This window comes from Primulina eburnea, chromosome 1 (assembly GCF_022965805.1).
Source record: "Primulina eburnea isolate SZY01 chromosome 1, ASM2296580v1, whole genome shotgun sequence".
NCBI classification, from domain to species: Eukaryota; Viridiplantae; Streptophyta; class Magnoliopsida; order Lamiales; family Gesneriaceae; genus Primulina; species Primulina eburnea.
Window position 1 is genome coordinate 58,621,869 of NC_133101.1, and position 25,421 is coordinate 58,647,289.

Here is a 25,421-nt window from a genome sequence, read left to right on the forward strand (position 1 = left end):
GCATTGATCTCAAATGAGTGGTGATACCCCATGGATGGGCCCACTGTCCCTGGCCCATCTCAAGCCCAAATGGAAGACAGACCCATCAGGGGCCCAGGTATTCTCCTATAAATACCAGGTTTGAGTGTTCAGTTCATTCATTCAATATTGTTTTCAGCAGCACCTTTAGCTGCTTCCCCCCATATATCCTCAGTCTCTGACTTGAGCGTCGGAGGGGCTACGCCAGGACACCCTCCTGGCCCCCTCTTAACGGTCTTTTTCTTGATTTCAGGCTCAGGGTCATCTTAAAGCCCACGTCTGAACTAGTGACGCTCGTTGGGATCGGACCTTAAATTTCCCGTGAGTATCAAGTAGGTTGAAGACTCAATTTGAAATCACAAGAAATTTCAAATTTTCCATTCTAATTTTGAACAAAATGGATATAATTGATTTGAGAAGCGGATTTAAAATCAAATCCACTGAAATACTTCAACCTTAAAAGTATTTAAAAGGTATTCAGAGACATAAATTTTGAGATGAATTAAACTTTTTCTCGTATATCGTAATTATGCATTACAAATGCTAGACTAATGAACCAAAATCCAAATTAAGAATTGGTCCAAACATTGGTTTTATCGCGGAATATAGGTGATACGAAAAGTAAACGTAAACATAGAGCGAGGATAATGTCGCCGATGATGAATTTTAATCTAAGAGTTAAACCACAAACTTTTATTTTCAAAAAAAAATATTCACTAAAATAAAAGAGAGATTATAAAAATATAATTTGTTATGAACGCTATAAAATGACGATGTTGACCTTGTCGTGAAGCCAACATTGAATGAGATTCTCTTTTACTATATCATGTACTTAAATGTGGGTTAATTGCATAAGGTAATTTTAGATTACATGCTTTTAATACTTCCAAAGTTGTGTGATGTGATTCAGACAAATTGAGTGAGCTGGATAGGGACAATTCACAAAATCTGCTAAGAGTTTGTTAAAAAGAAAATGAGCAAAGGATATGACTCCAACTATAACATGCAAACAAGAAGATAAACTCGTGAATGAGCACCGAATGAGTGTCCGACGTAGTCACTCTGATGCTTAAGTCCGCAGGTGAATGATGAAGAAGAAAATCTGTATATGTGAGTGAATATACATGAATGTCAAGAGCTTGGAAACAATAATATCTGAATCCTTCAAATGTAAAACATATCTGCTATTTATAGGAAAAATCTCATGATTACCTTATTTTCAGTGTCCACATGCTAATTAAGGTAAGGTGGCTGCCCATACTCTACCTCTGATAACTTATCTGACACAGTCAAACCTCTGTAGTTCTGACAATAATGATTATTAAGCATAAGGGAGCACATACTTGTGCACTTGAGTGATGCGCTATTTTCGAGGTAGCTCGGGTAGAGAGCATCCGGGAACTTGTATGAGAGCTCAAATTTCTGGTAGCCTGGGGAGAAGATGTCTCGGACATTCATCTGCCCGACTCCTGAAGAACTTATCCTGCAGATTGGTTCTGATTTGGGCTATTCATTTAACATCCCTGATCATCCATGACCCGGGCTGAATTCATCCATGATCGGAGCTGACTCGGGGTATCACCACACCAATGTGTAATTTACATTTTATGAGTTTGAATGTATGAAAATTGTCATTAAAATCATAAGTAAATTATTTTCAACAGTTAAAAATATAATAGTTTTTGCAACATGACACTGTAAATTTATCAAAGAAATAAAATTAAAACACCAAGTTGAAAAAAAATTAAACAGAAAAAATAATGTGATTTATGTTCATTTGTACTGATTAAAATTTGAATTATATGCATAAACTATGATGAAAAATTATTTGGTATATAATTAATGGAGTTAGAATGATATTAATATTTTTACAGTGGTATATGAATATTTTTAAAAATACAAAGGAGGTTAAGAGCCTATTTACATTTCACGTGAAGTTATTTTGCTCTTTTGATATTTTTCAAGGAGGCTATATGCAATTTACCCGTCAATTGTGGACCATGATTTAGAATAAGGTAGGGCAAAGACGTCATAAATTGTATTATTAAATTAAATTCAAACAATGTAAAATACATTAAGCAGATATTTTCGAAAGATCCTTTATCAATAATAATTGTGATTATTAAATGATATGGTAGGAAAACACATCGAAATTTGGCACCTCATTTCACCAGCATAAAATGTAAGATGAGCAAGTAGCAACACAATTAAAATAGGGCAGCTATTTGTTTATACACACAAATTTTCGTGAGACGATCTCATAAGTCAATTTTGTGAGGCAAAACTCTTATTTGGGTCATCATGAAAAATAATTATTTTTGTGTCGAATGTATTATTTATTATTATAGATATTAACAGAACTGATTTGTTTCATGAATAAATATCCGTGAAATCGTGTCGTAAAAGACTTATTATTGTTTATATCTATTTTTTTTTGAATCGGAAATATCGACAAATTCTTTCGAAGTCCAAAGAAATGAAATTAAAAAAAGCAGGGGATTAATTTTACTTCCCCATCTAGCTACTCCTCAAACGCAGCTTACAACCCTCCGTTGGCGCTAATCTTCACGGACAGAAAAAGATTGCAGTTCGTCGAGCTTATTGAAATTTATAATACATTATAAAAGCTAGCTACCATCGCACACAGTTCCCGCATGGTCAAAACAATTTATTTATAATAGTTATTCTTTGGATTTCAGATTTTATCCCAATCTGTGAGATGGGTCAACTCTACTCATATTCACAATATAAAGTAATACTCTTAGTATAAAAAATAATATTTTTTCATAGATGACCCAAATAAGATATCCCTCTCAAAAATACAATCAGTGAAACTATCTCACACAAGTTTTTGTCGTTTTATTTTTGTTACAAAATGCTACTATTGCTTGTCCGAATCTCACCAAAGCCCAATCAAATCCAATCCCTCTAGTAAACGACAGTAATTAAGCCCAGGACTTGGGAAAATATATCCATCAAGTTGGCCCCAAGGTTTTAGTTTACCCCCTGAAACTAGGGTTTTAACTTTAATCGACCTGAGGCATCGCACTTCCCCATTCCTGAACTTCCGAAATGGTACTTGCCATTTATTGCACAATCATATGCATACGACCTTTGTTTTTGTTTGTGTGTGATTTTATTGGTTGCTTATCTTTCTGTTTGAATGTCAATTTTCTTAAGCTGTTTAATTTTCTCATTTCGGCTTGGTTTTGGCTGTTACTCGTGTTCAGAATAATCAAATCAGCTTTCGAATTTAAGACTGTAAACAGTTTGTCCTAGGATTTTAGTGTCTGTTTATATTGTATTATGCGATGGGGAATTTTGTTTAGAGAACTATATCTATATTCTTCCGATTTGTGAATGTTTTAAATATGCTTTTTTTCCAAATTTTATTATTACGAAATATATGGCAGAATTAATGGTGAAAAATGTTCTATTAATGGAGAAAAGCATAGATGCTTGCATTTGGTGATGAATCTATTGTAAAGCTAGAAGGTATTCACGTTTTATTATTTTTATTTGGATGTTGAGGTTTCCTTGATAACTGGGTCTTATAGAACTTGTGTAGTAATTAGGTTATTTTTATTTTTCCTCCTATTATTCAGTGACTGTTTCACACTCAAAGGAAATGATTTTTTTTTGTTTAATGTGAACTTCATAATTTAATATGTTGGCCTCCGGCAACATTTTTATGTGTTTATCTGGTCATTATAATGAATGTGGCATTATTTTCAGGCCTCTGCCAAGTCAAGGCAGCCGGCCAAGAAACCTGCTGCAGAAGATGAGGGCATGGATCCAACGGTAGGCCTATTGTATTGGTTTCCTCTTATACTGTGGTTTTTTTCTTTCTTCTCTTCCTTATAATCTATATGGGATTGGGTGGGAGTTATTTTGTTCGTTTATCAAGGCGATATAGAATCTTTCACTGAATGCAATGTTTTAACTCGTATATGCAGCAATATTATGAAAATAGACTCAGATTTCTCGCTGCTCAGAAGGAATCTGGAAGCAATCCTTATCCTCACAAGTTTGAAGCTAAATTGACCATCCCTGAATATGTAAAGAAATATGAAAGTTTAAATAGTGGAGATCATCTAGAGGATGTTGAAGAAAGAATAGCTGGTACTAGAGATTATATATGTGATGTATTCCAAGTGATATAATGGTGCGCTACTTTAGATTAATGTTATTGATGTTTCCTTTGGAAGGGAGGTTAATGAACAAACGCTCATCATCATCAAAGCTATTCTTTTATGATTTGCACGGTGGTGGTGCTAAAGTTCAAGTTATGACTGATGCAAGGTAGTTGCATATCTTATTTTTAGCTTACAGTGTCCTGGATATGGACCCCTTATACTGAAGCCCACGCTATCTGCCCTATGCTGAAGCCCATACTCTGTGCCCTGTTATTTCCAAATTATTTATTGCTGATACTTGGATACTTTGACCATGTTTCATTGTTTTCAAAAACTCGCTTTTCAATCTACCTAATATGATTGAGTTAATGAATGCAATCTATATTATTAGATGTCTCATGTGACGAGCCCAATTGTGGTTCTGAATGCTATTTTAATCATTGAAGAAGCATACTGAATTTTGCATAACTGAATTTTGCATATTCTTTCAGCCAATTCCTCATCTGTGATTACTTGTATCACTTGTTGTATACGAAGAATTTTTTTCCTTTCTTAGAAAGTTCTGTACATAGTCTATTTTTCAGGATGGCAATTTTGCAATTAATTTCTTATTTGGATTATGTGGTTTTCCTTTATTTCCTGATTCTAGGTTCCAAAAAGCGACGAAAATAAGCTGTGTATTATTTCCTCTATTAAGTAGAAGATGGTGTAACTTTCAGTAAGGGAATACTGGTTTGGCTAGGGGATTCTGTGCGAATAATGTCGGAGAAATAGATCAACCCATGCTATGTTTTCTTTGCTGGAATGTCCTTATTTTTTTATTTTTCGCATGCATACGGTCTCTCACCATCATCATAATCGGTCGTGTAGGAAATCTGAATTAGATGAGGAAGAGTTCTCTAGATTTCACTCTTCTGTCAAGCGAGGCGATATTGTTGGTATCATTGGGTTTCCAGGTTTGTGTCATTTTCATGACTGTGATGAAGTGATCTATGTAATGCAAAACATTCTGCAAATATTACTTGTAAATTTGCATACTTTTCTGATAAATATGTTGAGAACAAAATATGTTAGTCTCTAAAACAGCGTATACCTAAATGTCTTCATTAAAACACAATGACCAAGATTGATACAAATATGTTTCTTCAAATCTAGACTTGAGTTTTGTAAGAATGCACTTGGAAGGTGAAAAAGTTGTCCTCTGTGGAATTTTGCTTCAGGTGTGAAATTGAAGGCATTTCGATAGCTGCTGCATTTTTTAGATCTGTTGTTTACTCTGTGAGAGAGGGTATATAGTTTATTTAAACACATAGGTATTGAACTTAAGGTTTGTATTGGTTTGTAAAGCATGTGATGCTTGTATTGAATGATAATTTGTTGGCAACTATTTGTTTGTTTGGGTGTGATGTGTTTGATGTAATTTAAGGAAGAGTTTTTTTTATATTTAGTGGTATGATTGTGTAGTTCCTTGTGAAGTGATTCATCCTACTTTTGAATGCCACTTTTCCAGATCCTTCACATAATTCTTCCTCCTATTTTACTTAATTTTGTAGGTAAAAGTAAAAGGGGAGAGTTGAGTATTTTTCCAAAAACATTTGTAGTTCTTTCTCATTGTCTACATATGATGCCGCGGCCAAAAATTGGTCCAGGTTCTGACAATTCTAAGGTGACACTTTTTTTTCCTTCAGTTGCTGACCAATTTAATGAATTAATAATGTATAACTTCATTGACATTGAATTACTCTGGACAGGTAACTGATGTTTGGGTTCCAGGAAGTGGTAGGAATCTTGAGGCCTATACATTGAAGGACCAGGTATTGAACAAAGCTATCGATATTTGGACATTCATGTGATTGGTTTTTTTAAGTTTACCCACACATGCACTGCACACTATATGACTTGAATCCAGAAGTTAAGTCTTTGGGAACCAATTAATGCACCCTAGACAAGTTATTATATTACTTATGCATGATGAACTACTAGATAGTTTATGCATGGCAAGCAAGGTGATAATCATAAAGTTATTTTCCTGTCATCACTTCAGAGGACTTGCGCCATGGATTCAATTTTAGTAATTTAGTAACTTTTAATTATCTTCTTTCAAGTTCTGAATTGCAGAGCTTTCCGTGTAAACATGAAAATGTAGATTAATAAATCCCAATGAACTTTGAGTTTGAGATTTGCTGATCTATTTACTAATTCATAGCCCAAAACACGTTATCAACTTGATATCTTTTGTGGATTGAGCTGCTAACAATCATCGTTGATATCTTTCGTGGATTGAGCTGCTAACAATCATCGTTTTGTTTATCATTCCACATATTAAGCTCAATTTAAAAACGAACGTTTCATAAATAAGCATTATAGCGCTAATACTTGGGCTTTTCTTTATTGTTCAATGGGGATACCTGACCCCAGTTTCTTTTTAAAAAAAATTGCTTTTACACCTTATCTTTATACCGCACTACCCCTTTTATCTTGTTTGACTTTCTATCCATTCGTCCAGTGATTCTGTGCATAATTTAAATGCATTCGATCACGTCTTCGTCTATGTTAAATCATTTTACGAGTAGTGGAACATTTCATACCAGGAAACACGGTATAGGCAGCGTTACTTGGATTTGATGCTAAACATGGAGGTTCGAGAAATATTCAAGACCAGGTCAAAAATTATTTCTTACATCAGAAGTTTTCTTGATTTACGAGATTTTTTGGAGGTATGCCTAGTATTGTCTTTAGTCTAAATTGATGTTCTGACTATATCTTGGTTATATGCTTTAACTCAAAATTCTCCTTGTCTGTTTTCTTTAAGGTTGAAACACCCATGATGAACATGATTGCTGGGGGGGCTGCTGCTCGACCATTTGTGACCCATCACAATGATCTCAACATGAAACTTTATATGCGTATTGCACCTGAACTATATCTCAAGGAGTTAGTTGTCGGTGGCATAGACCGTGTTTATGAAATTGGCAAACAATTCAGGAATGAGGGGATCGACTTAACTCACAATCCTGAATTTACTACTTGTGAGTTTTACATGGCGTTTGCTGATTACGATGATTTGATGAAGCTGACAGAAGAAATGCTTAGTGGTGAGTGCCAAATATAGGTTATTATTGACTCACAAATGATGTTGCTTCTGTCTTGGAGTTTGATGAACAAATTCCGTGGGACAGGAATGATCAAGGAAATTACCGGTGGCTATAAAATTAAATATCATGCCAATGGGCTGGATATGGATCCCATTGAGATTGACTTCACTCCTCCTTTCAGGTTTCTTGATGTGCTTGTTCATTTACATTCCATGCATTTCAATATCAATAACATAACTTGCTATATTTCTTTTATGCCTCTACAGGAGAATTGATATGATTGATGAATTAGAGAAGGTGGCAAACCTTAGCATACCCAAGGACCTTTCAAGTGAAGAAGCCAATAAATATTTGGCTGATGCATGTTCAAAATTTGAAATCAAATGTCCTCCTCCTCAAACAACTACTAGGCTGTTAGACAAAGTAAGATATTCTCTTTTCTTTGAATTTACAAGATGAGTAGAAACGCGTAACTATTACCTCATATCTTTATCTGGGTTATTGCACAATGGCTTTGTTGAGCTTGAAAATATTCGTGAGGCCTCATGCTGGTGTAGACTTGAAAGTCTTCATATGGACTTGCTTTCTCTGGGGCCCGTCAGTTCCTTCGCCGGTGATCACAACCTGTGAATTTAAGTGTGGCATTGTTATCATTTCATATTACTACGTTCGAGCGAAAACATCGTCACTGAATATTTGAGCAAATATGCGGAAAATAACGTTGGGGTTGTTGGCTGCTTGTGAATATCCATTGACGTGCTATTCTATTTTGTCCATCACTGCCTTACCTCTCTTTCTGTCATTAACTGTCTTAAGCTTTTACAAATATACAGCTTGTGGGTCATTTTCTTGAGGATACATGTACAAATCCCACTTTTATTATCAATCATCCGGAGATCATGAGTCCTTTGGCAAAATGGCATAGGACAAAACCAGGCCTAACTGAGAGATTTGAGTTGTTCATCAACAAGCATGAAGTAAGTGGTATCATCGGATATCTCTTTTATCTGTTTCTTCTTTGCTATTTATTACTTTTAGGGTTTGAATTTCTGACTTACCTGTATCACAATATCTCGGTTCTCACTTGATAGCTTTGCAATGCATACACCGAGTTGAATGATCCTGTCGTACAACGTCAGCGTTTTGCTGATCAGCTTAAGGTATAAAAGTTATGAAGCCTAGAGTTTGTGTAAACTTGGGTATGGTAGGATTCTGAAGGAGTTTCTACTCTTAAACTAGGATCGCCAATTGGGTGATGATGAAGCAATGGCCTTAGATGAAACATTTTGTACTGCTCTTGAATATGGGCTACCTCCCACTGGTGGTTGGGGATTGGGTATTGATCGACTCACAATGTTGTTGACCGACTCACAGAACATTAAGGTTAGTGACACCACCTCTTTTTCCAAGAACAATAATAAGTGATTTGACTTCCTCATCTTTAACTTATTACTCATTGCCCTATAATCTCGCCTACCTTTATGAATTGTTCCCTCATCACTATCAACAGGAAGTTTTACTTTTCCCAGCAATGAAACCACAAGATGAACCTTTGACCAAAGAAAGGTACAAATTTAGCTCTATGAGTTTTTCTTATTACACCTCTTTATTAGTCTCTAATTCTGTTTATCATCTCCATTTTAATCCTGCCTCGCTACACCAGAACTCGATGCCTATTTTTGTCGTTCAGCTGTAATTCAATTGACCTGGTCATGTAATATTAATGTAAAGCCTGCATTAAGCATCCTATTTTTAATTATATCAACAAATTGTAATTTCTGCGATTTTCTTTACCAGTAACACAAAATCACAGGATGGACCTCTTCTTTCTCAAGGTATAGAATCTATTATAATGGGTAAAATTCTTGAGTGAAAGTGATGAATTTTGAGTTTCCTGGAAGAGTTTATTCATTTGTGTAGCTAACCTCTTATTTGCACAAATGCAGCGCTCGAAAAGATCGTTGCCCTATCTTAAGGACGACCAACTTTTAACACCGGACAACAGGAAAGACGGTTCTAAGTTCCGTGAAAGGGACTGCTGTATTAAATTTGTGTTCTGTAAGGGTTGCTTTATGACAACTTTTATGTTATATAGGTACTCATTTTTTTGGTGATTCCGGTGTTTTATTTGAAAGTCATTGTGCATGCATTCCATGCACAGGGGTGCTAGACGATGAAAGAATGAAATTTCATCTTCATTTTTTTCCAGATATCTACATTTATTCATCTGAAAACAGCATATAATTGTCCGTTCTCGTAAAAAGATGTGTTCGTCTTAGATACCCTTGTGCTGCATTCTGCTGTCAGTTACCTTATTTTGGAAGGTATATACCTCGCAATTATATTTAAATTAAGTGTTGTTTTTTTTTATAACTCGTTAGTTTATATAAAATGATCCAAAATCTCCACGATTTTATGTACGAATGGGCTATAGATCTAAAACGAAAAACTGTTGAAGGGAAAGTAAGAGAGAAAAGGGGAACCAACAAACTAGCCTTTGAATTCCGTGATTGGACAAACAACTCGAGGGGGGTTTTATAATCTTATTTCATGCATTCGATTGTGTTTTAAATAAGTGACGTTTTTTAAAAAATAAACAAATTTACATATTTTTTTAACGAATATCATGCATAAAATGAATGTTAGATGCAATGACGACCAGAGGTGTTTAAATTCATAAGTAAAATTATTCTGCCCACAAATTAATGTAATTGGCATCAGTATCAACCTCATCATCGGTATCATGGCTCCATCTGAATCCTCTCTTCATAGCCGGCGGAGTCAGAAGCATTCCCTCCGCCATGCTATTTACCAAAGCTGGCATATTAAACATCTCCTCTTCGTCTACGAATCGGATCACGAAATCCATCGATGCATCATCCACGACCTCCTTCTTACTTGGAAAATCGATCAAACAAGTTTCTTCCACGTGGGTTAATGCTCTTGTAATACAAGATGAATAATCAGAACTCGACGGTTGAAAATTCTTGGCAGCATCGTGTAAGGTTAACTTGGCTTGAGGGCGACTCCTCTGCATGGATTCGGGAAACTTCAGATGTGGTGGCTCGTTTGCACCAGGCGATGTCAAGGTCCTCGATTTCTTGTCGCGTCGACCCGCTTCAAACACAGGTTCACTCTCATCTCTCCGCCGGATGCCTGTTTCCTTCATCGGTGTTTTTCTTAATTCCTGCAATCTTCTTGTTTGCCTGGAGTAGTTTCCCCACAAGAGTTGGTCGCTTTAACGAGTTCTAGTGATGTTGAGGATTAGATCCCTTTGTAATCAAAGTCTATTCCATGCAGCTGAATTTAGATATCTATGTGTGTGTGTGTGTGTGTGTACACGAACATATATATCTGTTACATTGTATGTATGTGTAACGTGTATGAATGAATATTTATGGGAAGAAAATTGAGGAGTCTGCCATCGCAATGCTTGGTCCCCAAGTCGACGTTGGGAAGGAATAATATTACTAAATTAAAACACATAAAAGTAGTATTTCTCCTCCTTAAGAAAATAAGATTAAAAATACACGTGTTTCAGTGATGATAAATTAGGCACGTGCAAATAAAGAAAAAACCACGTGTGAAAAAAAATGGTGTATGGAGGGATTGGGCTACTGGACAAAAGACGATTTTGCGATTCACATATTAGTTTGTCTTTTAATTTGTTCGAAAAGCCCACACGCTAATTTGTTCGAAAAGCCCACACGCAATGCGAAATCGGTTGGATAATTCGACAACTCCCATTATTTTAAAACTGTCGACTTTTTTATGTTTAAATCAATCAAAACTTTTATTCAAAAATCAAAAGCAAGCTAATCGAATTTAGCCAAAGATTTATCCTTCCTCCGTCCAGTTTACTTGTGTGTTTTAGTACAGATTAAGAAAACAAATTTTATTGAGAAAATCGAACATATGACCTTGGCCAAATGCTTAATGAATTGTTTGGATAAACTGAATATAATTCTCAATGGTTTTGAAAATGAAAAACAATAACTAATTGTGACCATATAAGTTTCGGGTTTTTATTAAAACTAATTTAAATTTTAAATTTTAAATTTTTTTCGTGTTTTAGTTTTAATAAAAACCCTATAAGTTTCATGAGGAAGCTTAATGGAAAATATTTACAATACAGGGGCAACTATATTAAACTGGACTAGGCCGACCCAAAATCACTTGTTCTATAGCTGATAGAAAATAGTCCAAGACTTGTCACATTATGATCCATTAAAGAAGGCCCAACAAATAAGAGGCCCGTATGGAATTTGAAAATTAATTTCCTCTTTTGAGGACTTTTAAAATCTAAATAAATGAATTTATATCTCAATTGAAAAAAATTAGAAGTTTAACCTTTTTCGTCTTATGCAAAATTACGTGGTAAGTCGATGTAATTTATTAGAAGATAGGCCACGATACCACGAATCTATATTTGCGTGACGTATTGATGTTGTCTATATTTACATGAAAAATAATACTTTCGACATAGAAAAATAATAATTTTTCATAAAATTGATTCATGAGAAGAACTCACATGAGTTTTTAGAACAAATGGGCTTAATAACTTTTGATGAATAATGATTTATGTTCTAGTTTTCATTATATTTTTTTAAAAAAAAGGTGCAAATACAATGATTTATTTAAAAATACAAAGACACCAATAAAGTTGTCTCACATATCAATTTTGTAACTAATATATCTCTTGTGAGACGGTCTCACATATCTTTATTCATGAGACGCATCAATCATGTCCATATTTACAATAAAAAGTAATAATTTTTTATGAGTAAACCAAATAGAATATTTATATCACAAAACTAACATGTGAGATCATCTCACATTAGTTTTTGTGTCTTGTGAAATGAATTTCCTATCCAACTCGACTCTTGAAAGAGTGGTTATTTTTATTTATTATTTTTCGCACATCAAGTCGGAACATGATAAAAAAAATGTGACATTTTGAAAAAGATTTCCTCAATCTTTCGCAAGGAACGTGTAGTCATTTTCTACTTTTAAATTTTAATGATAATTGATTTGGATTTTCCCTAAAACGAAAAGAAAAAAGCAATCGGTCACAATTATTTCGTACACCGAATCGAATACATCATAAATTTCAATGCCTTTCACGAATAAATGAACTATCGTTAAATTGGGATTCGATTGTTGAAAATTTTAACGTTGTATTTGAGCAGATGAATTTGAATTATGTTCATCCATAATTAACGGATTTAAAATCCATCGACTCGAACACAACGTGAGATAATTCAAGACATCTTGAAACTCTACAAATGTTGAGAGGAGTGAAGAGATGAAACTGAGAAGGCAAACTAAGGTGTACGTACTTCTGAATAATTTTTTTTTCTAAGGCTAATAAATCATAATTTCTTTTCATCCAATTATTGTCTGGTGCTAGTGTTTGCCCTAGGGCAAATAATGTGCATCACATGAAAGAATTATTTTGGCCATTCCAATGATACTTCCCTTTCACTGTCCTCTTTTTTTCTTTTTAAAAACACCAACTTTTTGGAAATGTTGGTAAAATTATTTCTAAATATGCATAGTAGTTGGTCATGTACCCAAGAATTTGTGTTAGTCAACAATGTTAGTGTTTCATTATCAATTCTAATATCATTACATCATGCGAGTCTTTCGTTTTTTTTATAAAAGTTAACATATATGTTCACGACCTAACGACTAATATTTGACTACGTCATAGGAATGAAAATAATCCAGATGTCACATAGAATAATCCCAAGAATTTGCACGTTAAGTGGTTGGCCTATTCTACAAGCTAACAACTTGTATGAAAATTGCAATTTTAATATTTTAAATTGAATGATTTTGATTTTCAGTCTTGCAACTTATCGAAAAATAGTTTTCATCGATTAAATTAGTTTTTTTTTGTTTTTTGTTTGGTCATTTTTTGCCGAAACCACTAAATTCATCGTTTATTCCTTATTTGGAACAGTTGATTTTCTACTTGGATCAAGTGACAAAAATGAAGATTATATTACACACAATAAAATATAGATAAATAAAATAAAGAAAAACAACAAACTTTTCCTTCTCATTTTGATGAGCCCGACCACACCCCTCAATTTTTTTTAATTTCATTGACTAGAGGCCTAAAAATAATTATTATTTTTAACTTCTCCCCTAATATTTGCTTTTGTCCCCCCTAAAATATTTTAAATTTTTTTCCCCTGATACCCTTGTAAGAGCCCGGGTCATGGATGACCCGGAATATCAAATGGATTCCCAAATTCGAGTGAGTCTGCAGATGAATTCTTCTGGAGCCGGGCAGGTGAAAGCCCATGCTCTACTCTCCGGGCAATCTTAGGCTCGGGCTCTTGTATAAAGCATTCTACCCGGGCACCTCGATAACAGTGTCGTATTCAAGTGGTTCAGAAGATAAGATCTTGTCTCGAGAAGCGCATCCGACATAATCCTATTGATTGATGTAATACGATGGGAAAATAGGGCGGCTTGACAGGAAGTCAACATCAAATGCTATGAGTCGTAGGTGTACACGCAAATCGAGGTCATTATTACTTCTCCTATTATAAATACCAGGTTTTCTCTTTACATTTACATGGATTCATTCATTCATTCACACCAATCACACAGCCATCACTTGGCTACATTGGTTTTATTGCTTGAGTACCCTGCTGACTTAAGCATCGGAGTGGTCACGCCGGACACCCCTCCGGCGCCCATTCACGAGTTCCTTTCATTGTGTGCAGGTTACAGCTGAAGCCATATTACGGAGATATATCTCATTGCTCTTATTCCCATCATTATATTGATAGCAGATCCGGTGGAGCTCCCGACCCGGCTCACCCATTTCACCAAGATCGCATCATTGGCGCCGTCTGTGGGAAACTTGAGCTCAAGACGTAGATATGGTTTCCATTCGAAGCAAGTCCGACCTTGCTCGGCACCACAGTAAGCCCAACTCTCCTTGGCAAACATAGAAGTCCGACCAGCTCGGCATTCAGATCTTATATGTGGATTTTATATGAGCTCGAAGCTCAGCAGCTATTCCGGATTGACGTGGAAGAGTATTTGCTATGTACTCAGTAGCATACAGCTGTAGTCTAGCTCAACTAGAGAATTTCACTCTACCGAAAATGAATTCGGATTCAGTATTTCCAGGTTAGTGATTTGGTTTTTAATAAAACTAATATAGCAGGAGAAACAAAATCTTTTAAGTCCAGGAGATAGGAGGACCCGGCACTCATATTCAAAGTCCGGGAGATACTAGGCCCCGGCACTCATATTCAGAGCCCGGGAGGTATAAGGCCCCGGCATCCGGCACTATATCTTAAGTCTGGGAGGTATGAGGCCTCGGCACATTATATTAAGTCCAGGGATCCGTACCCTGGCTCGGGGCTCCGTACCTCGACCATTCATGAAGGCCCAGGCTCCGCGCCTTGGTTATTTATAAGCCCAGGGTTCTCAAACCTGGCTCGGGGCTCCGTACCTCGACCATTTATGAAGGCCAGGGCTCCGCACCCTGGTTATCTATTAAGTCCAGGGATCCGTACCCTGGCTCGGGGCTCCGTACCTCGACCATTTATGAAGGCCAGGGCTCCGCACCCTGGTTATCTATTAAGTCCAGGGATCCGTACCCTGGCTCGGGGCTCCGTACCTCGACCATTTATGAAGGCCAGGGCTCCGCACCCTGGTTATCTATTAAGTCCAGGGATCCGTACCCTGGCTCGGGGCTCCGTACCTCGACCATTCATGAACCCAAGGCTCCGCATCTTGGTTATTTAGGAGCTCAGTGTTCTCAAACCTGGCTCGGGGCTCCGCACCTCGACCACTCCCAAGTCCTGGGACATGCTCCCCGGCCCAAGGCTCCCCATCCTGGTTATTTAGGAGCTCAGTGTTCTCAAACCTGGCTCGGGGCTCCGCACCTCGACCACTCCCAAGTCCTGGGACATGCTCCCCGGCCCAAGGCTCCCCATCCTGGTTATTTAGGAGCTCAGTGTTCTCAAACCTGGCTCGTAGCTCCGCACCTCGACTATTCTTAAGTCTGAAAGATATGAGGTCCTGCCATCTTATGCAAAGACTGGGAGGCACGAGGCCCCGGCATCTTATCTCAAGTCCATGAGACACGATACTCCGGCATTTCTTCTCATTTCTGGGAGACATGAAGCCCCCGATGCTTTTATAGAACAAAATTGATTGTCTCTTTGGGAATCCAAGCATGACTGATCGGGACAGCGAGTATGACTCTAGCCCGATTATTTAAGGGATGTGTGATGATACCCTTGTAAGAGCCCGGGTCATGGATGACCCGGAATATCAAATGGATTCCCAAATTCGAGTGAGTCTGCAGATGAATTCTTCTGGAGCCGGGCAGGTGAAAGCCCATGCTCTACTCTCCGGGCAATCTTAGGCTCGGGCTCTTGTATAAAGCATTCTACCCGGGCACCTCGATAACAGTGTCGTATTCAAGTGGTTCAGAAGATAAGATCTTGTCTCGAGAAGCGCATCCGACATAATCCTATTGATTGATGTAATACGATGGGAAAATAGGGCGGCTTGACAGGAAGTCAACATCAAATGCTATGAGTCGTAGGTGTACACGCAAATCGAGGTCATTATTACTTCTCCTATTATAAATACCAGGTTTTCTCTTTACATTTACATGGATTCATTCATTCATTCACACCAATCACACAGCCATCACTTGGCTACATTGGTTTTATTGCTTGAGTACCCTGCTGACTTAAGCATCGGAGTGGTCACGCCGGACACCCCTCCGGCGCCCATTCACGAGTTCCTTTCATTGTGTGCAGGTTACAGCTGAAGCCATATTACCGAGATATATCTCATTGCTCTTATTCCCATCATTATATTAATAGCAGATCCGGTGGAGCTCCCGACCCGGCTCACCCATTTCACCAGGATCGCATCATCCCCTTATCTCTATCTTCTGACTCCGTGACCGATTTTTCTATGGGAATGTATTGTGACAACTTCAACCATTGGATCTCAAGACAAAAAAGAAGACTCCCGTATGAAAATATGTGGAATTCATGGAATCCAATAATTTAATCTAATAATTTTTAGACAAGCGTAATTTTTCTGAGTACCCTAGACTAGACTTTAGGCTGGTAACATTGCAAAATAGTAAGCAACACTGTAATAGTAAATATGTTAAAGCTGAATGGAGAGGAGGTAAATCGAGGAAAATTGCAATTTTAGTTTTGTAAGTTGACATATTTTGGGTTGTAGACTTGTAACTTATCAAATTTAAGTTTTCATACAGTAATTTGATTTTTTTGTTTAAGATGTTTTTGTCCAAAACCATTAAATCCATCGAAATAGTTTATCTGACACTGATTCTCTCGTACGTGACACATGTGACGGAGATAAGCTCATATTAAAATTCATTATATCAAAAGGAAATGGAAAAATAAAGCAAACGACCTGCCCCTTGCCTCTGGTTACTAGGTTCTTAATTCATCATCTGGGTTAGATGCAAATTGTGCTTGTAATTTTCAGCACATGGTGCGGACAGCGGACAACTCCTCGAATACTCAAAATAGTGTTCCGATTCAGAGTATTTGCAGAAGCGTCATGTAGACCTAGCTAAGGGTAGGGTCTAATACAGACCTGAACCGAAACCGACTCAAGGCCAATGGACAGGTTAACCGGGTCAATGGGTTTGACCCGGAATTGTCTTAAGACGGTCCGGTTAAACTTTACGGGTAGGGAACTCGTCAACCTGCCAGGTTGGACGGATTCGACCCACCGGGTCGGATATTTTTACTTTTTATTTTAAATCAACGGCCACATTCATTCGATCAAGTAGTTGTTGGAGATCAACAGTCACGATTTAGTGGTCGTTGATGATCAACATACACGTGACGTAATTATTGTGCAATAGTCGACTCATCAGTTCGACCCGGACTAGCGGGTCGGCCGTTGCAAATTTTTGTCCAATATTTCCCTATAAATACTCTCACCCTTTTCTTTTTTTCCACACAGTTTTCTATCAATTCTCAATATCTAATTCCAAATTATTTTTTGATTATCAAAATATCAAGTTTCAATTATTGTTTTATTGTCAATTGTTGATTTATTTTCACAATCATTTCAAATTTCATATTTATACAAATTCTCGGAGCAAGATGAAGTCGTATGAGTGTCAAAAGAAAGGGAAAAAGCATTATGCCACCCGAATTTGAGCATCACTATTTTCTTTCATTTAATGTCGACGACTATGGTCTTGATATTTCTGATGAAGAACATCAAGAACGAGAACAAGAGACTCAACAAACACATCATCATCAAAATCAAGAAAGTATGAGCAATCTGATGCCGTATAAAAGTAAACTTAAGCAGTGCCTCGCCCGACATTCGATATCTTCAACAAACATTTCAAAATGTGATGCTTTCCTATGGTGATTTAAAAATCAAATGCAAATATTGTTTAAAAAGATGCACATTTCAATAAGGAGGTGGTTATGAAACTTTAATGCAGCATATCAGAAGATTCATTTGGTGAGAATTGGTATTCTAGAACTTAAATTTCGACATTCTCTTCTTAATCGGGTATCGATTGTCAAAATTTTAGATTTTTCGAAGCAAAATTTAGAGAAGAAACGGCTAAATTTTGGGTGGTTGAACAACTTTATTTTAGTTTAGTGATAAATTATCATTTGAAAAATGGTTTTTTACAAATGCAAATCATTTTATTAGACGCACCTCACGAAATACAATAAAACATATACTTAAAAAATCAATCATTGGAAAAAAATTACTTCAAAATTTTTTAGTTTAAACTATAAAGTTTCTTTGTATTCGGATATTGGAGTGATCATTGAAAAAGTAATTTATAAATGAATATTACATGTCATTTGATTGATACTTATTTGAACATTCAAAAAAGATTGCTTGCATATAGATGTTTTAACTAACCACACACGACACAAAATATTTTTTAATTTATATTTATTATTTTGGAAAAATATGATATATCTTCTCAAGTTTTTTCAATTTTTTTGATAATGCTAGTACAAATACTTTTAACATTAGTAAGCTTATTTAAATATGTAAATAATCATTGGGTGATAAATTTATATTAGGTGAGCATATCATATTTTAAATTTGTGTGCTCAAGATGAACTAAAAAATTAGAATCACATATTAAACCAATTATGACAACAATTCATTATCTATGGATACATCCTCAAGTTTTTGCAAAATAAATAATATGAGAGTCTAACAGTTTGCACGAGACGTTTCAACTCGTTGGAATTTAACGTATAAATTATTATTATTGTCTTTTGAATATAAAGATTTATTATGTATATTTTTTTCATCGACATGTTCAAGCTCGTAATATTTATTTGTTTTCGAATAAATAGAACCTATGCCATGATATTTGTGGAATTTTTAAAGTTTTAATGATATTAGTTGACCAATTATCTACTTCTTATTCACTTTTATCACGTTGTTGCAGATTTGCATGTATTTTTACTGAATATATTAAATCTAGTGATAATATTTTAGTTCAATGTATTTATGTCATGAAAGCGAAATAGGAAAAATATTTTTTAGAAATTCCTAAAATATTTTTATATGCTTTGTTTTAGATCCTAGAGTTAAATTAGATGATTTACAATAAATGTTTACATTATATTCTGATTCCTTAGATCATACTGCAGAAACCGTTTCATATATCTCATTGATTTAGTTTAATATTAGAACTCATTTATATAATATTTATAATGAATATAACACTAAATATGATTGACAAATTGTTTCAAATTAAGCACAATCAAATGCCACTAGTAATATCACTTCTAAACTAACTAAAACACAACTTTATTAAGGGAGATGATGAAACGTCCATGAGGATACTCAAATTTCAGTCAGAAGTTTGAGAGTTATTTTATTACTACTTTTGATATTAATGATGCGGATGAGAAACTTTCAACATGTTGCGATGGTGGTCGCAAAATATAATATTGTCTATAATGACGAAAGATTCTAGTTGCCCCCGTTTCAACTTGCATCAGAGCATGCTTTTAATATCGGAGAAAATACATTAAATAAGAGACGTTCTAACTTAATGCTGAAAAATTTGGAAGCCTAATGTTTGCTCAACGATTGATCAAAAGCTGCTAGCTAATACAAGATGTTAAAGGTGATAAAAGAGAGAAAGACGAAACCGAGGGAACACCGGCAAGAGAATGTGAATCATTGAGCAAGACAGAGCTTTGAAAGGATGAACAAAACAGAAAAATTAATGGAGTAAGACGTGAGCACGCCCCTGTGATTGCAGAAGCCAAATAGTAGTGAAATTTATGATGATTGGAGATCAAAATTTATGATGATAAATGATTGATAATATAATATTTAGGAGTCCTAATTGTTGTTTGATTCATTTGAAACTTTTGGAGAGAAATTTTTTTTTATTGAAATATATGTTTTTTATTTCATAAAATATTTGATATAGTTTTATAAGTGCAAACCCTTTTTTTTAATTATATATTGTTATTCTTTAAATGTTTATTATCAATGAATATTTTTTTAAAAAAATTAAAACATAAAGGTTGAATCGGACACTTGGCAGTGAACCAAGTCCAGAACTCGAACCGTCGGATTCACCACCCAGAGCTATGCGCTTGTCAATGGAATGTGATTTTGATCGTAACCGGCGGTCAAGGTTCGGGTTTTCCCTACCCGATCCGGAACCTGTGACCATGTCTATCGAAAAGTGCTTGCAGCAAGGAAAAAAAGGTGGGGGTGGGTAGGTAGGTGGTATTGGGTGGGTTGTTAGCCATGTTACTCTTACAAAAGTTTGAAATTATATATAGGTTCGCTTTTATTTTCATGTCTTGCATTTATTTTATTAGATAGCAATAATTATTTACATTGGTGTATGTAAGAATCAGAATCTAGTACAGCGCAATTAACGTCAATTAGATTATGATAGACGACGGTAGATCCTATGTGGTTCAAAAGAAGTCATGGGTTTATTTCTGTTTTGTTTGTTTTTCCATTTAAACTCTAGCTAGCTCAAAAGGCAACAGTGGCACTCTTAACTGAGAAAATTATTTTGTGTGATACAAATTAATTATTGCTTCAATATTAACGTGAAAAATTGAGTGTGTATCTAAACACACAATTAATGTTTACTTGCAAAAAGTTTCAGTAAGGGTGTGGAACTAGCTAGCTAGGCAAGCGAATTCCTATGAAAAAAAAAACGCAGGGCTATTGGTACTTCGGTCCCACAAAATTTTACCTTTAATATCGTATCTCAGATACTGTCTTGTAAAGAAGAGACTGAGTTTCATGGAACAATGAATTTGACTGTTGAAGTTGACACGCAAATTGCTTTGTGTGTATATATTGACTGGTTGTTGTGAGCAACTCGGGGAGTTTTGGGGATGGCTGAGTTTAAGCATTTGGTGCTGGTGAAATTCAAAGAAGAAGTGGTGGTGGAAGATGTTCTAAAAGAAATGGAGAAGCTTGTTTCTGAGATGGACATTGTCAAGTCCTTTGTGTGGTGAGTTGGTTGTTGTTTGTTCCCTTTTACACTAGAAAATAAATCAATGGTCATTTTTTGCATTCTTCTGTCCATTCTGATTGATGGCTGATTCCATATATCTTACAGGGGAGAAGACATAGAAAGCCTGGAAATGCTGAGACAAGGGTTCACGCATGCTTTCTTGATGACATTTGAGAACAAGGATGATTTCACTGCATTTGCCAGCCACCCGAATCACGTCGAGTTCTCCACAAAATTCTCAACCGTGATCGACAAGGCTGTGCTGCTTGATTTCCCAGTTATTACGCTCAAATCTCCTGCCTAGCTAGCTAGCTGATCAACATTAATCTTGTTGTACTTGGGACTGCTATATATATATATATATATATATATATATATGATGTCAAGTGTGTTATTCGTGTTTTTTGTTGATGCGTTTGTTTTTGCTTAGTATAATAATGTGTTTTAATATTACCTGACTCTAAATTTGCATTCTGGCTTTTGGAGAACTGTAGCTCAAGTTGTGATGCATTTGCCAATAAAAGTTACATTTCACACTTCACACGCGTGCGCTCTTCTGATTTGTCTGGTATAAATGTTGTGAGTTGTCATTGCATGTCAAATGGGCTAAGGAACTCCTTTTCTTTCTTTCTCCCAACCCATTGTTTTTAAAAATAGGGACTGAAAAGCACACAGAAATATAGTTAATGGCGCAGAGAACCCATGGGCGTCAGAGCATCCCAATGGCGGAAGGTTCGATCCTGGGTGTGGGGGCAGTGCCCACACCCAGGATCAAGGGTTGAGATTCATATCATGGGGAATAAAAAAATTAAAAAAAAAAAAATTGGGCCAGAAAAAATTCTGACCCTTGGATGTACCCCTGCAGACCAGGGGTAGGGTGAAATAATCCCCCAATGACAGGTCCTATTGGGACGATGTGACAAGAAAAAGGAGCTCTCATCCCATATCAAGCTGTTGGGAGTACTCCCAATATCATTAATAAAAAATTAATCAATACATATATATATATATATATATATATATATATTAAAAAAAAAAAGCATATTGATGTCCTATGAATAGGCCCATCAAAACCAGGTCCAAATCAGATTTTGGGTCCCCGGCCCATTTATATACGAAGTATGTGGCACATGACAAGCACTTGTATATCCTACAAATACCAGGTTTGAGTGTTCAACTCGTTTATTCACTATATTATTTTTTAGCAGCATCTTTAGCTGCTCTCCACTTATATCATCAGTCACTGATTTGAACGTAGGAGGGGCTACGTCGGGATGTCTTCTCGGCCTCCTAACGCTCTTCTTCGTGATTTCAGACTCAGAGTAAATTCGAAACATGCGTTTAGATTAATGTCATTTGCTGGAATCGATACTTAAATTTTCAATGAGTATCACATATACTAAAAATAAGACGTGGTCCTATTTTTTCTAGTATAACTATTACAATTACTTGAGATGGGGTGAGACTCTATTTTTGTTAACGTGGGAATAGAACCCACGCCTCTCCATCATAGGGGAAAGGTTTATACTAAACCATCTAAGAGATGGTTGGCGGTGTGGTCCTATTTTTAGGACTAAAATAAAGTTGGGTTTTTAAAATCGATGTTTCCATAACAGTGTAAGACAAGATCCTTGTCCATCCATGGTCGTCTTATTAAAACCTTACTACCGAAAAGTCCAACACCATGTTTAGACCAAATGAAATGAAATTAGGATTCTTCTTCTTTTTTTTTGTGGTCTTATAAAAATAAATAGAAGTGGCAATTTTCTCAAGTGCAGTGAGTTGCCCCCAATCCCATCCATCAACCACTCAATCAAATGGTTATTTCTGGTACAATCTTTCTTACCTGGACCAGCAGCCATAGAGTGTGATACAAGGACCATCATGGCCCAGATCTCGTGTATGAATTTCACTTTCGTTCGAGTTCATTTACTATGTCCGAATCGTTTTTTTTTTAAGTTTTCTTAAGAAAGTACAATACTTCCTTATACAGGGACTCATTACCGGCACAAATTATATGAAAATCGTAAACAACGAGTGTTCGATCTCGGCCAATGCGGATCAGAAGATAACTAGCAACAGAACCAAAATTTTATACCAAGATTTTGAAGCTCGGAAAATTTAACGCAAAAATTTATGATTACATAACAGGCTCTACTTTGAAGCCTTGTAGACAAGAAGTGTTTGCCTGTCAAGATTAGGATAGATGCACATTAAAAAAAAACATGAGAAATAATGGGTTACATCTGTTTACAGTCATGAAAAGAACCAGTTGCATTGCCGGAAGAGGCTTCCAGTTCAAAAATCAAGGGACCCGTGACTTGTGGTCCAAAGTTAATGCAGATAGGAATGTTCGATCTGTCAACCCCTTCATATTTATTTTGATAATGCAGATTTGTGGTAATGTATTGATACCTTATTCACCCCCTTCCCCCCTTCTGCCACTGAGTAGGTTTTGTGTATTTTCAAGCAAGAATACTGTACAAACACGACACAAAATATTAATTAATTGATGTATATCTGCTAAATCTTTTGTTTTTTAGAAGATGCTAATTAGTCAGAAGAGAGAAATCAATCTTCAATTTTTATTACAAATTCTAATGAACGAATTTTTTTTAAAAAAAATCACCAAAAATAAATAAAATAAACAATAAGCTCGCAAAACATACCGTTGGGGGATATGGAATTCGATATTATTCTTAAATTTTCATAATGAATTCATACACACTTTTTTCATCAAATTTCTAGCTAATCACAGGTAAAATTAAAGATTAAGCAGAAACTCTTAATTTCGCACTAAAGGATCGATGTTCTTGCAGGCATAGATCATTAATGAAAACTCTAGTTTATCATCGTCCTTGTGCGTCATCTTCTCTTCCAGCCACAATCGGCTGTTGTCGAATCCACTTCGAGTCCTGAACATGAACACCCCACACCCCGATCCAGGATTATAGAACCAATCATGAACATCCCACATCAAATCAATAACCAATCCATCCAAGAAAATCGTCTGATTTCCCCGGAAATTCCATTGCAGCCTCTTCACCTGAATCGCCATCTTTTTATCAATGGAAACAGACAGCGCCGGATACTTAAACCCTTCGTCTCCCCCGCCGCAGCGTATCGAAATGTCGTGAGAAGTTCCAGTTTCGCAGAACTGGGCCTTGGTCGAATAAAGGGCGTTGCCTGAATAATGCTCTTGACGCGTGATTAATGCGAATTTAGCCATTTTATGGCAGGAGGTTTTTATCTTCTTTCCTGTAGCAGCTTCTTCCGCACTGTCTCCAAGAATCAAGCCAAGTTCTGAATCAACAGTGATGAAGACATAATAGCCCTCGACGGGTTCTGGCCCTGTTAGGTACCTGGCAGTTGAAAGATCCCAGAAAAGTTCGATCTTACAGCCATCAAATTCAATTGATTTGCTGCCTTTTAACTTTCGGAACAACCGCGAGTTCGTGTTGAGTTTGATAGAGCTTGATGGATCTTTTCCGAAGAACACATTCAGGCCTTGAAATAAACTGTTCTTACACCATGTGAGTGTGACTAATATCTGTTTTTGAGTGGAGAGAACTATCCTATATATACATGTGACAGCATTTTGAATCGGAGGAGTCAAATTCGTGGAATTAATACAAGATGTGTTTGAGTAAGCAGAACATGAAGTCTCAGAGACTTGGACTGCATATTCAGTTAAACAAGACCCGAAATCTATCATCTTTTTCTGACAGATATATCTCCAAGAACTTTTGGAGAAGAATCAGATGTTGTGGGAAGAAAGGATTAATTCAAAGAAGTGGAGGATGATCGAAGGAACACAGATAGAAAATCTCTGATTTTGCTGCTTGATTTCTCATCGGTTTCACCCGAGAGAGATAAATTCTTTGAAAAATGAATAAAAACTGTCGATGTATAAATATAAGGAATATGGACAGAATATCATTAATGCTGCACTGTAATGATAATGGCACGAATAGGTCTTTTGTAAGACCGTCTCACGAATAGGACTTGTCGCTACGCATACATAATATTTGTCATAAATAGTTATACAAAATTATAGAATGATGGGTACTTTTTATTTTATTTTTAATTGGGGAGAAGTTTGTAAGAATGATCGATAAACTTGTAAACCCTAATTTCAATGTGCTACCAAATCAAAAATGAAAAACCACGACTTTTATATACCTCCCTACACAATCATAAAATTACACAATCATAAAATTCTTTGTCGAATCCCACTAATTCACACGTCATTATCTATATTTTTATTTACTATCTTTATTTATTATCTCTAGTCATGTTCTATCTTGGTTAATTAATTTATTAATAATATATTAGTTTAATTCAATAAATTAATAGTGCATTTCAGTTTAATAATTATCTTTATTTAAATTTTTCACATAATATCAAGTTTTGTATAAGATGGAAATCTATTAATTTCTTAAAAAAGGTTGCAACATTAGACAATAAAAGTATTACAATCATATCAAAAATAAAACATTACATTTTAAAATATTCATGGTTAAATTTCTTAATTTGGGTGATAACAAACAATAATTTATTGTATTAGAACATATTGTCACTATTCGTGTATTCAGGTACTCAACTGTCTGCTAATGACAAAGAGCAACACACTATCGATAT

At 35.8% G+C, this 25,421-nt stretch overlaps 4 protein-coding genes across 4 annotated transcripts; 2 read left to right on the forward strand and 2 right to left on the reverse strand.

The window, feature by feature from the left end:
* The first annotated feature begins 2,942 nt into the window (after positions 1–2,942).
* LOC140834495 (lysine--tRNA ligase-like) lies at positions 2,943–9,447 on the forward strand. Its single transcript, XM_073199409.1, has 17 exons — positions 2,943–3,093; positions 3,754–3,819; positions 3,975–4,140; positions 4,227–4,320; positions 5,025–5,110; positions 5,708–5,820; positions 5,906–5,968; positions 6,746–6,871; positions 6,967–7,249; positions 7,334–7,430; positions 7,516–7,672; positions 8,083–8,226; positions 8,341–8,409; positions 8,489–8,632; positions 8,760–8,815; positions 9,047–9,084; positions 9,196–9,447. Exons 1-17 carry the CDS (start codon positions 3,091–3,093, stop codon positions 9,222–9,224), a joined length of 1,734 nt encoding a protein of 577 aa, XP_073055510.1. The 5' UTR covers positions 2,943–3,090; the 3' UTR covers positions 9,225–9,447.
* LOC140834500 (uncharacterized) lies at positions 7,685–10,672 on the reverse strand. Its single transcript, XM_073199423.1, has 2 exons — positions 9,978–10,672; positions 7,685–7,873 (listed from the first exon to the last, which is right to left on the reverse strand). Exons 1-2 carry the CDS (start codon positions 10,416–10,418, stop codon positions 7,793–7,795), a joined length of 522 nt encoding a protein of 173 aa, XP_073055524.1. The 5' UTR covers positions 10,419–10,672; the 3' UTR covers positions 7,685–7,792.
* Positions 10,673–20,555: 9,883 nt separating this feature from the next.
* LOC140813122 (stress-response A/B barrel domain-containing protein At5g22580) lies at positions 20,556–21,318 on the forward strand. The gene is made up of 2 exons (XM_073171560.1): positions 20,556–20,777; positions 20,886–21,318. The coding sequence occupies exons 1-2, from the start codon at positions 20,659–20,661 to the stop codon at positions 21,082–21,084; spliced, it is 318 nt and encodes a 105-aa protein (XP_073027661.1). The 5' UTR covers positions 20,556–20,658; the 3' UTR covers positions 21,085–21,318.
* Positions 21,319–23,451: 2,133 nt separating this feature from the next.
* LOC140813129 (uncharacterized) lies at positions 23,452–24,726 on the reverse strand. The gene has a single exon (XM_073171574.1). The coding sequence runs from the start codon at positions 24,493–24,495 to the stop codon at positions 23,566–23,568; it is 930 nt and encodes a 309-aa protein (XP_073027675.1). The 5' UTR covers positions 24,496–24,726; the 3' UTR covers positions 23,452–23,565.
* Positions 24,727–25,421: the final 695 nt, after the last annotated feature.

What these genes read in the sequence shown, in the direction of transcription:
- LOC140834500 (XM_073199423.1), bottom strand. Translation starts at nt 10,418, where the DNA reads ATGAAGGAAACAGGCATCCGGCGGAGAGATGAGAGTGAACCTGTGTTT. An exon ending in GCCATGATACCGATGATGAG is followed by an intron (nt 7,874 to 9,977) that starts GTTGATACTGAT and finishes TTAAATTCACAG; the next exon opens with GTTGTGATCACCGGCGAAGG.
- LOC140813129 (XM_073171574.1), bottom strand. Translation starts at nt 24,495, where the DNA reads ATGATAGATTTCGGGTCTTGTTTAACTGAATATGCAGTCCAAGTCTCT.
- LOC140813122 (XM_073171560.1), top strand. Translation starts at nt 20,659, where the DNA reads ATGGCTGAGTTTAAGCATTTGGTGCTGGTGAAATTCAAAGAAGAAGTG. An exon ending in ATTGTCAAGTCCTTTGTGTG is followed by an intron (nt 20,778 to 20,885) that starts GTGAGTTGGTTG and finishes TATATCTTACAG; the next exon opens with GGGAGAAGACATAGAAAGCC.
- LOC140834495 (XM_073199409.1), top strand. An exon ending in TGTTGAAGAAAGAATAGCTG is followed by an intron (nt 4,141 to 4,226) that starts GTACTAGAGATT and finishes TTCCTTTGGAAG; the next exon opens with GGAGGTTAATGAACAAACGC. An exon ending in TGGACCTCTTCTTTCTCAAG is followed by an intron (nt 9,085 to 9,195) that starts GTATAGAATCTA and finishes GCACAAATGCAG; the next exon opens with CGCTCGAAAAGATCGTTGCC.